This window comes from Phoenix dactylifera, chromosome 1 (assembly GCF_009389715.1).
Source record: "Phoenix dactylifera cultivar Barhee BC4 chromosome 1, palm_55x_up_171113_PBpolish2nd_filt_p, whole genome shotgun sequence".
NCBI classification, from domain to species: Eukaryota; Viridiplantae; Streptophyta; class Magnoliopsida; order Arecales; family Arecaceae; genus Phoenix; species Phoenix dactylifera.
In genome coordinates, this window is record NC_052392.1 from 36693715 (window position 1) to 36708751 (window position 15037).

The following is a 15037-nucleotide window of genomic DNA, read 5'->3' on the forward strand; positions in this document are numbered from 1 at the left end:
CAACAATTAAAAGAAGTTGGAGGATATTTAATTCTAGTTAATAAAAACATTGAGGACAGTTCTATTTCACCCACAAAGTTTACATACACCACTTGTTTAAAAACAAGTAATAGTTGTTTGGTCATCAGCATATATTTATCTTAAAAAAGGGATATTATTAATATGCTATTAGCATTTGTATACCAAAAAAAAAAAGATACAAAATTTTATTTTTTTGAGAAAATTATTTGATATGATACGAATTTTCGAACCAATTTAATTGCATATGGCTCAGTCCAGCAGCAGATGCTAGTTATTTGATGTGGGCCAGTCACTACAACTGATAACAAGTTGGGCCAGGATATCGGCCCTTGCAGATGGAAGCCACTCCTGGAACCTTGCAAAGAAATATTTTCATATTGGCCCTTGGCAAGAGGTTTTGGATAGGCCAGAACGTGAACAAGATGGGAGCCAATACAAGTCTCTATCGTTGCATACAACATTCTCATGCATGATTGACGAACCATCAAATGAAAGCCCATACCTTGAATGGGACGGACCAAAGTTGGAAACCGTTGAGCTACATAACCGAGAGATAGACCATAGAGATTCAAAAGAGACTAGAGAATGAAGATGATTTCTGCATTCCAAAAAGACCTGAGCATCTGCCTAATTTTGTCTCAAAATAAACATGATTCATGCATGCCAATGAATAAGGGACACGTGCTGGCAAATATTCTTTATGTAAATCAGCATTTAAATCATGTTAAGGTTGGATAAGTCCTCTGATTCTTTCCAAGCTGTGTTATACAGTAAAAATTTCATTGGTTGATTTTGCTCAAAAAAAAAAAAGAATCCATTAATTGATAGCAAAATTTTTCTTTTGTCCCTTTGCAGTAGATGGGAGGAAATAAGGAGACCCAAAAGCTAAACATGAAATGAACATGTCAGTAAGCCCTCAATCAGGGGAATAGAACATTTAGCAGCCATGCTTTGAATAGTAGTTGGTGATCCACAGAACCTAGGTTACGAAACATCTGCAAGGGCTGCACAGCAATTAGCTTCAAAAGGCACAATTCTCCGCTGTTAATAAGAAAAGATAGAGCATTATCACCATAAGCAGGGAAAACAGCCATCAATCATATAGGTCCAATAAATGAATGTAAGCATTATTAAATAAGACTGAAGCTCCATATGAAAAAAAAAAAGATGCTGTGATAAAATGGAGTGCTCTTTACCTCGCATGTGTCAAATACAGGGATGAAGTAATTACACATCATCTTGATAATCAGCAAATAACTCTAGCAGTTGTTCATCAGTCCACTCTGCAACTGAAACTCTTGAAATCAGGTTTTTCGATCCATTTGTTTTAGGGTCAGGCTTGGCAGGTATAATTGCCGTGGTTGCTGCAGCACTAGTGCCGCATGGCATGTTTCGAGCAAGACCTGTCATTCTACTATCCATCATCATTCCACAGTTTAAGTTTCCTCTCGCTTCCTCGGCAGCAGTATTTTCCGCTCTCTCCCTAAGTGATGGCTTTCCTGCTGCTGTCCCCAGCCCAATTTCCATGCTTGTTCCAAGGCAAAAGCCAGGTCTGGTAGATACATTTGTGGTGGCAGCTATAGCACTAGTGCTACATGGCAAGTTTTCAGAAGTACCTGTCTTTCGACTATTCAAAATCTTTTCACAATTCAAATCTCTTCTTACTTCCTCATCAGCAGAGCTTTCAATCCTGTGCCTCCATGAGAGTTCTATTTCAGTTTCCACCAGCCCGTAGAAAAATAGACAGTCAGAATATCATTGATAAATCAAAGATCAGCAAACAAAAGGAAACATTAAGGAAAAAAAAGAGAAAGGAAAAACCAGCAGAAGCCTGATCAGAGGGGTGAAGTCTAGCTGTAATTGAAGGCACCATTTGTTTATGAGGGGGGCCACAGTCCTTATTGATAAGCTGTTCATGGAAAAACTTCATCACATTTTTATTTTGCAAGCAAAAGAAAAAAGTGCTCTGTTACGCATTTGATACCAAAGAAAGATTTGAAAGGATAAATTATAATGGATGCATAATACTCTCTAGGCATCACAACCCAAAGGAATAAAATGACCACACAATTTTGTTAACTGGGATTAGCAGGAGGAAAGTACAGAAATTGTAGGGCAAGAAAAAAGGAGAACTAGAAGTCAAATGTCATGTTTATCATCATCCAAGCCTTTTACCATCAAATATGGATTCAGCTATAGAGCACATTCTAAATCGAGAAGGTTCCATGTAAGTATTGGGCAGATTTTTTGAGCAGCTACCAACTTAAAAATCACACTCAAAAAATTGTTGTCAGGTTCCTGGCCAAGACTATGCAAGAGAGGGAGCACACTTTGAAGCTTACAAGGCCACTTGGCAGGTAATGTGATATACCTTATGTAAAAAGCAATAGATACCCATTTTATAAAGCATCTGCTTTTATACTGAATACATCATTGTCAATTAACTTAGGCTAAGGGTGGACTGGTATTAAATAAATAACTCACAAATTGTCGAATTTTCATCTCTCCTATCTTCTTAATGTGCTAAGCACTCTACAAAGAGTTATATCGCTGGAACATGTTTCAGTCAACCACAAAAAGCGCAAGGTTATAATCAAGTTACGTGCACTCCGCTTCGATCCCCAAACCAAGGCATATAACTAATATTCATCTCAAAGCTTGTCTAGCAACTTTCTAGAAAAACATTACTTGAAATCTTTCTTCTTCAATATGTCTTCTCATAGTCCATGGGCTTTATCAGTTTATAATACTTCAGAAGTAATGCCATCAGAGAGGGTAAGCCTTGGCATAATTATAAGATTGCTTCATTGTGACCTGAAAGTCACGGGTTCGAAATATGAAAACAGCTTCTCACGTAGAGATAACGCTACATACATCTGACCCTCCCCAGACCCAGCAATGGCGGGAGCCTCGTGCACAAGGGTGCACTTTTTAATTAATGCAATCCAACTCTCAAGAAATTATAGTTACCTAATTCTATAGTAAGCACTCCAAAACCAACTCTATTTGGTGGTCTTTTATATTGACATAGGACTGGATAATCACTAAAATATGTAAATTTGCTGATTGACAAGCAAGAATTCACATATTAAACAAGAAGAAATTTTATAAATAGAAATTAATTGGGGAAATGTTTATATCAATATTGCAATTTTCTCAATGAAATCTCAATAATGCTAGCAAGCAAACAAAGCTAATATTTCTCTATCAAAATATCATCTAGTTCAAATGTATACCATAAGTCTATACCAACCATACCATACCATATCATATTGGTAAAGCACTAGTAGCATGGCACCAATACACCCCTTAGTACAGGTGCATACTGACACATGATACCTCACCTTGTTCTTACTATGCTTGTACCAAGAGGTGTACTATGTGCTGATACAGTACATAGTGTACCACTTCAATACTTGGTGTACCATTATGAAGATTGTGTTCAAAGGCGGAGCAAAGATTTCTATGTAAGGGAGGCCAGGTATTCTCGAATATTTTGATGTCATCATGCATTAGATTATTAAAAATTATAAAAAATAATTAATAAAAAACAACTATATTGTTGGTATCTGTCTGGATATAAAGATATCTTCTAATATATCTAAACAATTATAAATATTCATATTAAGATTTGAAATTTATAAAAGTTGTGATTAGAAAAGAATGAAAATGAGATCTCAATTGAAAGCAAACATGCATCGGCTTAAACAACAACCAAGCATGACTGGCAACGTATGCCGTCTCGATACCAGACCCCATACCGCTACCATTCTATTACAATGTCAGTACATCTAGTACGAGGGCCAGTTCGGCGTACCAAGTGCCGATACACCCTCCATACCATGTATCGGCATAGTTAGTACACACCAGTACCAACCAGTATGACAAACCTTGATTGCTGGTAAACTTTGGTAAAGATTTTTGGGACTTTAGTCTTCAAGCATTTAGTAGCCATCTAGTTCGACTAGTGTGAATGGAAGACCCAAGATATAGAGGAAGAGAAATTAAGTTTCGGCCATCATTCATCAAGGTCATGATAGGGAGATATGTTTGTAGGTCCATTTTTCCATGATTTGGTTGGAGGTCATCTTTCTTTATTTAGAGGAATTTGTTGTTATAATATGATAGGAACTCCTTAAGATTACACGAAAATCTCTACAAAAGGAAACAATTCTCATCTAATCCTTGAAAAATTTGGTTTAGTGGCAGACTTAGTAAATATTTAATACAAAGTATTGCCGTACCCCATTTCCACGTTCCTATGATTTGCAATCTCATATTAAGTCAACATCAGATGGTTCTAATTTCTAAGTGGATCGGTGTTTGTGGGAAAGCCATCTCTATTTAAACTTCAAGGACAAATTTGACCATCACTAGTAGGCATTAAATGGATGGGAGTGGGAAACATGGCTGAGAGTAAGAGGGGGCACCATTGAGATTTATTTGGTCCTATAGGGGACTAAGTAGTGGGAACTGGTGGGGCCACAACACCCACAACTTAATACCTCAAATGGCTCCCCCAACCACCCGGCATAAGGTAGCTCCTCCCCTGACTGTGTTTAAAGATAAACTATATAAAGTAAGTCTTTTTCCCTCCCTCACACCATTCAGGCAAGTTGCAGCAAAATTTGGATAAAGATCTCAGTCAATTCCATCAATCAGTAAGCTGAAAACATGTACTTCCTTACATCAAAGAAATTATAAAGCACTTTGACCTTGCAGATGTCAATTAAAAACCACGCCATAACCAAAAAAATCCTAATCCTATCTGCTTACTATGTCCTGCTGTTCTGCCCTTATTTTGTCCTGCTATTTCCTAGTCAAGGGTTCAAAGCAAAAGCTTTTAACTTCATTCTAGGTTATATCAGGAACCTTGTTCCTCTTTTGTGATCCTTTTTCATAAAAGCCAGCTTCTCTTCAAACCAAAGCACCCTGTACTCTTTCTGATACCATATCAACTTGATCACTTATCAACATCTTATCCTCTACGTTCTCATCAACATACTTTTAACACATCCATTCAGCAACTTTCCTTCCCTTATGTACATTATATGTGCTTTCCACCCTCTCTGATAAAGCATTGAAAAAGGCAAAAAAGGAAAAAAAGGATACAAGTGTCCATTTTTGAAGTCAAAGAAAAGAAAATAGAACAATGTTTTGGACCTGATGCTGTAAAACAGTTCTCTGAATTCAAACTAGCAAGCAGTGACACACCGTACTTTAGAAGCAGGATTCAAATGCATAAACCCTGCCATAATTCTATAGAGCATATCTTTGTTTATACCTTTATTCATCAGCTAGTAGCTTCCCATATAAAGATAACAATTACTTTGTGCATCGCTTAAACATCAAGGACTTCATCTTTGGTGGCATTTCCGCTATCAGTCTATCACTGCATTCCAGATCCGGTTAATTTTGGGAACTTAATTAAGAAAGTCTATAATTTTGATATAACAATCACATATGTCCTCATCTAATCACATGAAATCATTGGAAAACAACAAAAAGTCAAAAATCATATGACTTCCTACATAATGGCCATTAATTCCTCTATGATAAGTGTGGGAGATAATGATTTAACATCAACCTTGTTTTAGGCATATCCCCATTAAAAACAAACTCATAGCACAAGAGGTACATGTAACAGTTTTAACTGCACAATAAATTCCAAAACATGGTGAAGATAACCTATTAAATGGCCATATCACCCATCAGGTTGCTGCTCAATATGCAACACAATATGCAGTGTCCAAATCAATGAGCCATGCAGAAATTTTGCCTTGCTTAATGTTTACATAGTTTTCCTAAGCAATAAAGAAAACCTCAAGATAAATTTCTCTGCATAAAACCAATTTGGTTACATATGCGTGTTGAATAGCCAATAATTTCCAGGCATACCAACTTGTTCCTAATGCCTTAACAGTTGGATTTTTGACAGTTAGTACAACTTTTGACCATGCCAATTAACGGTTTACAATGTTTCAATGGTATTTCATTTACTCTCAACATATTGGTCTTTTTTATCTTTTACAGAGTGTCAACTCATCAAAGTTGTTGTTCTATATCATTTTACATTCCCTTGTTCTAGAAATCCTAATGTTATCTCAAATGCATTATAGCTCACTAAAACTACCGAATAGTATCCTTCTAAATATAACAAAATAACATATTCCACTAAATATACCACATATTTCTTATGCTCACCATTTTTATTAAAATATTATGAATGCCCTTAAAATGCCTATTAATATAGGTATGCACCATACATAATAACTATTTAAGGAGGCAAAGATATCCACTTCCTCTCTATAGATTGTACACTAACTTTGACCAGCTGGATATTCTTTCTTCAGTTCAAAGATTAAAACAGTGACAATAGCGGACTACCAGAATACACTGACAGGAATCTGTCCTATATGGCAATATAACACATTATAAATTTATGCCAAGACGAATGAAGGTTTTCATCTCAGGTTAAACTACCATAATCAATAGGTCACTAAGGAGCTTAACTGTAAAAAAGTATGGTAAAGACACCTTTGTTCGACACTAAAGAAACTATTAAGCTATTCAAACCCAAGATACCTGACTTGAATTGTCATTTGTTAAGAGTGGCAAAAGAATTGCAAGGTATTGTATCAGTTATGTAAAACCATAGATGCAATGCCAGTTATTGTCTTCAACAAGTCATAGAAATATTTATAGAGGCATCCCTTATTTTCTAGCAGCTAACATCATATATATTAAAGGATTGCATTTGATTCTCACAAGAGTGATTATTGCATCAGCTAAAATATACACAATTCTTCACATTACACACCTTCATCACATTGTTCATTGTCACATTGAGATAGCGCATTGCACGAGCTGGGCAGAAAGCAGCTACCTGAATGTATTACATTTTTAAAAGGTCACTTGTTGATACACAAAATGTCACTAGCCAGGTTGTCAACTGTAACAAACTCAGAACCATGCAAAGATAGCATGCTAGAAAGAAATTTTCACCTGCTCCAGAATGAGGACACATCCAACAGATATATCACCGCCAAGGTTGCTCTCTGTGAGGACCTTGCGATGGACTGAAGCACCAATCGTGCCTGTTGGGTCCTAAAATCCAGTGTAATCTTATTCAATTTAATTCACATGACTCTCAGCCAATGATATCATGTAGTTCTAAAGCTTTTTTACCTTCAGAGTTAAAAATAGATCACCAAGCCCATTTGGAGTGCAAGATTTGATAATGCCTACCACCTGTACACCAAAATGTGACAGTAAGTCAATACAATTGAATCAAAACACAGCCAAAATACTTGAAGAACTAAAGCTGCACCTGAGGTACTCGCTCCGCAGTCCATGTCTCGATCGAACTGATCGGCGACACCAAAGAACAGCCTGCCCCTGATCCTGACAGGATTACATCAAAATAACATCGACATGGAATCATCACCAATGCGAGAGAAACAAGTCGTGGACATTGAACGCACCAAGAAATTCCATGGCGCAGAGCCAAGGGTTAAGCTTGAAATCCCCATCTTCCTCATCCATATCCAACATCCAACCATCCCCGTCCTGGTCCTCCCAACAAGAAGAGCTTCCATGTTCCCTGACTGCTGCCGCGGCCGTGGTGGCGGATTTCCGGTGCATGGCGGCCTGAACGGCACCGGCGGGTCCGGGAATGAGGCGAAGCGCGTGGGTTTTGCTCCTCGGGGGGGCCTCGTCTTCTTGGCCCTCGGCAACGAGGGGTGGGAATTGGAGACGAGGAGGAGGAGGAGGAGGATTGGTGGCGAGGGTTTGGGAAGGGCGAGAGAGTTGGGAGCAGGGGCGGAGAGAAGGGATGGAGGGGGTAAGACTTGGGTTAGAGGAAGAAGAGGAGGGGAAAGGGCGAGGTTGGGGGAGGAGAGAGGGGAGATCAGAATCGTCGACATCGATCTCGTCCTCCCACCGATCCATTCTTCCTTTCTCCGGCTTGGTTTCGCTTCTCTCCCGAAGGCGGGAAGCGGCGGATTTATTTATTTATTTTTGTTTTTTTTAATGCCCTCCTAAATATCAAATTTTATATAAATACATTCTAAAATTGATATTTGAACATATATAAATACATTCTAGTTTTTATCTTTATTTTTACACAGATACCTATATCATTTAATACTGTTAAAAAATTTATAATTTTAAATTAAAATAATTAAAATATTTTTATTAAGTAGATGTAAAAAAAATAAACAATCGTAATAAAAAATAATTTTAAAATAGTACTTTACGAGGTAAGAGAATATTTTATTTTTAAAAAGTATTTATGTAAAAAATTTATTTTTTATACTGTTCCGGGCAAACATTCCACTATGCTACAACTTACAACAGTCAGGTTGAAGACAGCCCCGGGCCGGTTCGAGGCCCTCCGGACCACTGACTTTGGGCCGGGCTCTGCACCAAACTTGGGTCAGGCTCAGGCCCAACCGTCAAGGAACTTGTCGGTGGAAACAGTAATTGGGCCCGAGCTTTAGTTTGGAGTGGCCCAACACAAATGCAATACATTTTCAGCCCCAAATGTAATCAGAAATTCCACAGCCAAATAAATAAATAAATAAAAGTTACTCATCTTGCATCCCTTTATATTCTCATTGATTTAAATTGAAGGACTTCAAGATAATATATGCTATTAGCCTATTACCAGAGATATGGGAGAATTTGTATATGTTGTCCGAAGTCTATGACAAGATTGTGATACTAGTAAGAGACAATAGAAGTCATGCGATAAACCATCAAAAAGATGTAGAAAAGCTAGGGAATTTATCAAACATGATAGCTAGCGTTCCACTTAACCCTTGAGTGGCTGTTATATCATCTGCTTGCCAATTACAATTGACTATGCCTAGATTATTACCATACAAGCTTATTTTATTTAATCAGAACTAGTTACTTGAAGTTCACTTGTCTTTGACATCTTCCGAGTTTCTTATATTTTTTGCAAATTAAGTGTGCTAATAAATAAGAGATATAAGTCCATAACTGCACCAATCCAATGCTTCAAGTTATTTTGTAAAGTACGTTATGGAAAATAAATCCTCTATCCCTTTAATCACAACTGCAATTATGTCTTGTAATAAAAATTGCTAAAAGTTCTCAAGAAAAGTGATTCTTTTCTTAAGGAATGTGAACATTCCTTATAGTTTTCCTTTTATATTGTTTGGAAGGCAGCTATAGGATCTTATTCCCCTCATGAGATAAGGAAATATTATCCGACAGTGCAACGTATACATCATTTGAAAGTAGATTAGCCTGTTTCCATACTAGAATAATCCTCAGGTCCCAAATTGGTCCACAACTTGTGTGGTCCGCCACCAGCCCATCACTACAAGTTTGTTGCAAGGATTTTTAAAATAAATTTCCAACCAACAAATCATTGGCCGCACGTAGCCCTGCATGTAAAGCCCCTTTCTTGTCCATAAAACCTAGCTATCTTCAAACTATCATATTGGAACGCATGTTTCTTAATTATAGAATACAAGAGCAAGTCATGAATCTACTAAACGAACACAAATTGTGCAGAGAGTAGCCAAATGTTCGCACCGAGTCGAGCCGATTAGCCTTGCATGAATCCACTAAACCCTCGAAAACAACCTTCAAGCAGCATGCAGTAGTCATAATTAAATATAAAAGATAATGAATAGGTCCAGAAATCAAATACCAACTCAGAAGATGCTCATCTTGAATCATCACTCAAGCACATCTTCACGTGCTGAGTCCTGCTTCGTCGTAACATCCACATTTTCTTTCTCGAAGATGGCAACATCCACATAAAAATGGCGTAATTTAGAGTATTCTTGCAGCAATTATTGGGAAGGAATACTGCAGCAAGATAAGAAGAGAATACTCTGGAAGCAGCTAGCTTCAAATATGTGTCAATGGTAGAAGTATTTTGGGTGCAATTGTCGAATCCTAGCATAAGCACAGTAGCACGACTAGCATCCCGTACTCCAAAGATAAGAAACGAATCCCTTCCCAATCTAATCCCACCCAAATTCTCCTTCCTTCTTCCTTGCTATTGAGCCTTCTTTTGACCCATCTCCTATCCCCACAGAGAGGCATCTCACTTGGTTTACCGAGGACCAGCGACCGCTCAAAGCCGAATCTAAAATGTGGCGGACCCAAGCAAGCAGCTCATCGGCCCTTCCACACCATTCCTTTTGGTCTCCAAATTCTTTCTAGAGATTTTTCTGCCGATAGCAACGGCAGTGGACTGGAGAGAACCAAGTCGAGTCCCCACCATCACCACCTGCATGCGAAGAGTGCTCTTAACGAAATCTTCCTCCCTTGCCCCGCTTTCCAACGTCAAGGAACTCAAAAGCAAACCATCCTTTGCTACTGACGTATCTTTTATTATTCCCTGGGGATCGCCATGGATAAAAGCTAGAGGTTTCTTGTCTTGTCATCGTTCATCTCATCTGGTCTTACATGGCAGTAAATGATGGATTGAATCATATAGAGAGCCCCACTGGGCACCACCACACCTTTCCTTAACTGCCACGTAAGATCGGTGGCCTGAGTGGTGATAAGAGAGGAGAACTATCTGTGTGCCACTGACTAGAGAGATTAAGTGTAGCAGTGCTCTAAACTGGTATTTAGAAAAGTAAATATCTTTTAGTCTCCTCAACTTTCAACATTTTTCACATAGACCTCCTCTCTTTTAAAAGAGTCTCTCAAGTTAATTTTCTAATACAATACGACTAACAACGTCAGCTTAGTGCTGCAAGAGTCCAAAATACTCCCAATATTTGGCGTGGTTGGTGGAAAGCATGATTATTAACTAGGAATCAGGATGTTGCTAAGGCAAACCTGATTCAAAACCATTGCTCTCTTCCTTCTATGCTGTCCTAATCCAAGTCAAAAGAGCGTTATCTCCCTCGCCCATAAGAAAATGAAGCATCGAAGGAAAAATCGTTAGGGTGGAAGCTCCCTTGAGCATCCAGACCTAATTGTTGTGTTGGCTTGAGCCATTCTTTCGTAGTCTCGATCTATTCCTTCATCAGAGGTAAGCTTGAATCCTAAATATGCTTCTTTCTCTTCTCCTTCTTTGTTAGAAATGTAGGTTTGCTTGTTGCATGGTGACAACCAAAATGTGGTTTATTTAATCATGTTTACGGATGTTCATTTTGTGGTTATTGCTCTATATATATGATGGAAATTTGGTCTCCATTTCTTTATGATGTTTAAAAAGAAGCAGCATAGAGCCACTCAGAATGATTGTTTGCATGCTTCAAGACAAAATGTGGTAACGGTCACATTTATACTATATGTATTACATTTTGTGAAATGTTCGCCGTAAACTCTTCTTTAATTTAGTCATTGGTTGTCTCTTTGCTTTGAGACGGCATGGAGTAGCGGTTGTACTTTAGCTCCCTAATCTATGATAAACTGATTACATTGTGGTTCCTAGCATGTTAATCATGGACTTGTATCCTAAACTGTTGCGATCTCTTCGATGTTAGACATAGTTTTCTTTAATGGTAAACTAACTCTTATTATTGATATTGACCCTCATTTAAGAATGTTATAGTTGCCAATATAACTTTTTTGTTGGTTTTGGAACTTTATTTTATTCCTTTACTTTAAAATGCATGCTTTTGGTTGTTTAGGAATGGATATAGAGCCGATTACAATTAAGCTTCATCATGATGAGCCACCGTTTCACTCCATCCATCCACTATATTTCGAACCTGTGAATTACTTTGATAATTGTGATCTGGATGAGATATCCTTGATAGAATTTGAAGGCATGACCTAGAGATTTGGTTACTTGTTCTCAATTCTAGTATTGTGAGTGAAACTACCGAGGGTTATCCAACTTAGGGTGCCGGTGGACAAGTTGAGGCAGAGGGTATAGATGTTTAGATGAGTGTTATTAGCTTTGAGAAAAGACCCTGATGAAGCGGATGGAGGGGACAACGTTGTGGATAGTGGCAGTGATACTGATGGTAGTGTGACACTAGGTGATTTAAAAGAGATTGATAAGGATGATGATGACTTGTTAAGCAGTACACTGATAAACTAATTATTTTGAACAATACGGTAAAGTATCTATTGGAAAGTGGATTCGATGGAGAGTATGTACAGATGGAAGATGCTACAAAATCGGCAGGCAACGAACCAAAATTAGAGGATAGCAATGGTACTAGAAGCCTTGGTAGCTCTTCTTGTTAAGATGGGGAACATTCTAGAGTAGAGTATGGAAGTTTCGAGAGTTTAATTTAGCATTGGATTTAAAGATGCCTATAAGGCTTCAAATTGGAATGAAGCTTGACTCTCATGTTATGTTCAAGGAGGCATTCATGAAGCTAAGTATTTAAGAAGATTTTGACTACATATATAAGCACAATGATAAGTTTAGACAATAGCATGCAAGAAAAACAAGAGATAGAGGATATATGCTTCTCCAATGTAGAAGAGATCACATTCTAGATCAAGACATATAAGGCAACAAATAAGTATGGTAAGCAATTTTGCAATCACAATGCTACTTCTTAATGGCTTGTTCAGACCTATTTATAGAACTTTAGATCTGAAAGCAAATACTCTAGGCTTGGACTCGGGGGTTTTTGAGTGTTCTTTCTTCTTTTCAAGAACGAGTCTTTTCCAAGATTCAAAAATTCATTGATAAAGTGAGGGGAGACTGTAAGATTTTATATGCAACATATAGGGCTATAGGGCTAAGAAGAAAATAATCAAAATCATATGCAAGGAGAAGTATACCAAGCTATAGGACTACTGTGGCATTGCTAGGGCAACAAACTCTAGCTCCACCATAAAAATGAAGGTGGACACACCAAAACCTATTGTAAAAACCTTTTTCTACGGACTTTATGTGTTCTGGATGCAAATAAGAAAAGCTTTTTAAAAGGATGCAGGCCAATTATCAAATTAGATGGTTACGACCTGGAAGGTATTGTGAGAGGACGATCGTAAATAGCTATTTGGAAGGATGGGAATGAAAATATATTTCCAATTGCATAGTCTGTAATTGAAGCTGACATAAAGAATATATGGATTAGTTTGTCACTAATCTATTGATAAACATTTGACCTGCAAAGAGAATGGATGGACTTTTTTTTCTAATAGGCAAAACGTAATTGATTTCCTCAAACTTGTTCACTTTATTATTATCTCCATTATTAACACTAAGTTTTTCATACTTTAGGGGTTGGTAAAGACCTTTGAGGCACTCATGCCTACTGTTGATCACAAATTTCATGTCAAACATATGCATAACAACTTTAAGATAATTTACAAGGGGTCTCGCTCTTATCCAATTTCCTTATCCTTTAGGGGCAAGGTCGGAGTAGTAGGGAAATCAAATTTGATTTGTTGCATGCGGACCCACTTGTGAGACTGAAGAAATTGAAGCTAAATAACAATCTGAAGCTACTAGCTTACAGGATTTTCTTTTGTATTTTCCTATATAATAGACTATCTTTCCTCTCTTCCCTTATAGAATAGAAAATAGAATACGCTTTTTTTTACTCAATGAATTAGAATCTATTTTCTCTTCCTCTATGGCTAAATTCGAATATGGATTCGAAAGGCTTTTTTATCCTAGGATAGGGCTGTTTGTTCTTCACTCCTCTGTCCTGCTCATGATTTCGGGTATGGTTACCAAGTCAAAAGTCAAAAAGGTATCTTAATAATTGGCCTATTTACTGCTACAAGAACTCGTAATACTTGAGAGTTTGTTGTAGAGATGCAATGAGAAAATTGGATGAGGGATCAATTACATGGTTGATGGATAACAAGTTAGAATTGTGAATTAGATATGCCTTAGGTCCAAAGCCAAACTCAGATATGATATTGAAAAATATATGTGAGAGTTCTAACAACTATATTGGAGAAGCTAGGCTTGAAATAATTAGGAGGCTACTAATGCAAAGGTTTCAAGCAAAGAGAAGGAATAATGACCCATATGTCCTAAGATTTAGCAGAAGCTTGAGAAGGAGAAGCTAGATGCGCGCAGTGGAATGTCGGTGCTCCTAGGAAAGGGGCACTGGATATGAGATAGATCATCTAAATAGAAGATTTATGGTAGATCTAGAGTAGAGAACATGTTAATGCAGGAATTCGGTTTTGACTGAAATTCTTGTTGCCATGCAATGGCAACTATAATATTCATGACATGGGTGCCTGAGGACTTTGTGGATGCATATTACTCCAAAGAGACATTTCTAAAATCCTATGAAGGTATAACTCATCTAATGCTTGGATTGAAATTTAAGCATCCAAGTAGTTTTGAGACATGTCAAGCGCCATCACTTAGAAGACATAAAGGAAGACCAAAGAAAGCATAGAGAAGAGGGAAGGCTGAAGGAAAGGATCCTCACAAGATTTGGAGAAGAGGCATTTCACTTGGGTGTACTAACTGCTTGGAGTGGGGGCATAACTCCAGGGAAGGATCCAAGAAGGACAAGCCTCTAAAGATGTATTTTCAGGTAAAAAGAGAGTGTTCTTCAAGGCCACAAGAGAAGGCAAGTGTTGCACCTAAGAGCAAAACCTAGAAGACCCAGAAAGGAGAATCAACAAGTACATATGGTTCATTGCTAAGATTTCACCATTAGATTATACGTGTTATATAAGATACATAAATTGAAACCATATATCAAATTAGAATGCATTAATATGTGTAAAACCATCTTTGTTTTCAGGTCCAAAGAAATTATTTTGTCCTTGGAAGCATTATGTCTACGCCTCCCTCAATTCCACTTGCTCATGAAGAACAAGCCAACCTTATGCGGAGGGGGAAGCATGTCACGACTATGAGTCATTTGCAGGTAGCCTCTAAATTCTAATGCATCCCATGTTAGAACTTCACAAGCCGCCAGCTCTAACCAGCCACCTATAGGACCAAGACCAAGTGTTATAGATCCATAATTCTATGTATGGTAGACCAAAGTAGAGAGGGATATTTTTGAGTGAATTTTATTGGTCTTATCACTCTAATTTGGTTGAAGTACTTTGGTGATTAGCTTTGTGT

The 15037-nt window shown here is 37.7% G+C and overlaps 1 protein-coding gene across 2 annotated transcripts; it reads right to left on the bottom strand.

Annotated features, from left to right (window-relative positions):
* Positions 1-706: 706 nt before the first annotated feature.
* On the bottom strand, positions 707-8013 carry LOC103722211. 2 transcript variants are annotated; one of them, XM_039133216.1, is made up of 8 exons: positions 7506-8013; positions 7352-7419; positions 7210-7272; positions 7027-7128; positions 6842-6907; positions 1843-1930; positions 1218-1730; positions 707-1062 (listed from the first exon to the last, which is right to left on the bottom strand). In XM_039133216.1, the coding sequence occupies exons 1-7, from the start codon at positions 7969-7971 to the stop codon at positions 1249-1251; spliced, it is 1335 nt and encodes a 444-aa protein (XP_038989144.1). In that variant the 5' UTR covers positions 7972-8013; the 3' UTR covers positions 707-1062; positions 1218-1248. The 2 variants fall into 2 exon arrangements, with proteins under 2 accessions (XP_038989144.1, XP_038989143.1); XM_039133215.1 differs by having other exon boundaries at positions 7352-7425.
* Between the last annotated feature and the right edge of the window lie 7024 nt (positions 8014-15037).

Excerpts from the sequence above, each read along its gene's own strand:
- LOC103722211 (XM_039133215.1), bottom strand. The coding sequence starts at position 7,971 with ATGGATCGGTGGGAGGACGAGATCGATGTCGACGATTCTGATCTCCCC. Across the intron at positions 7,426-7,505 it reads CTGCGCCATGGAATTTCTTG|GATCAGGGGCAGGCTGTTCT; the intron begins GTGCGTTCAATG and ends TAATCCTGTCAG. Across the intron at positions 6,908-7,026 it reads GTGTCCTCATTCTGGAGCAG|GTAGCTGCTTTCTGCCCAGC; the intron begins GTGAAAATTTCT and ends TAATACATTCAG.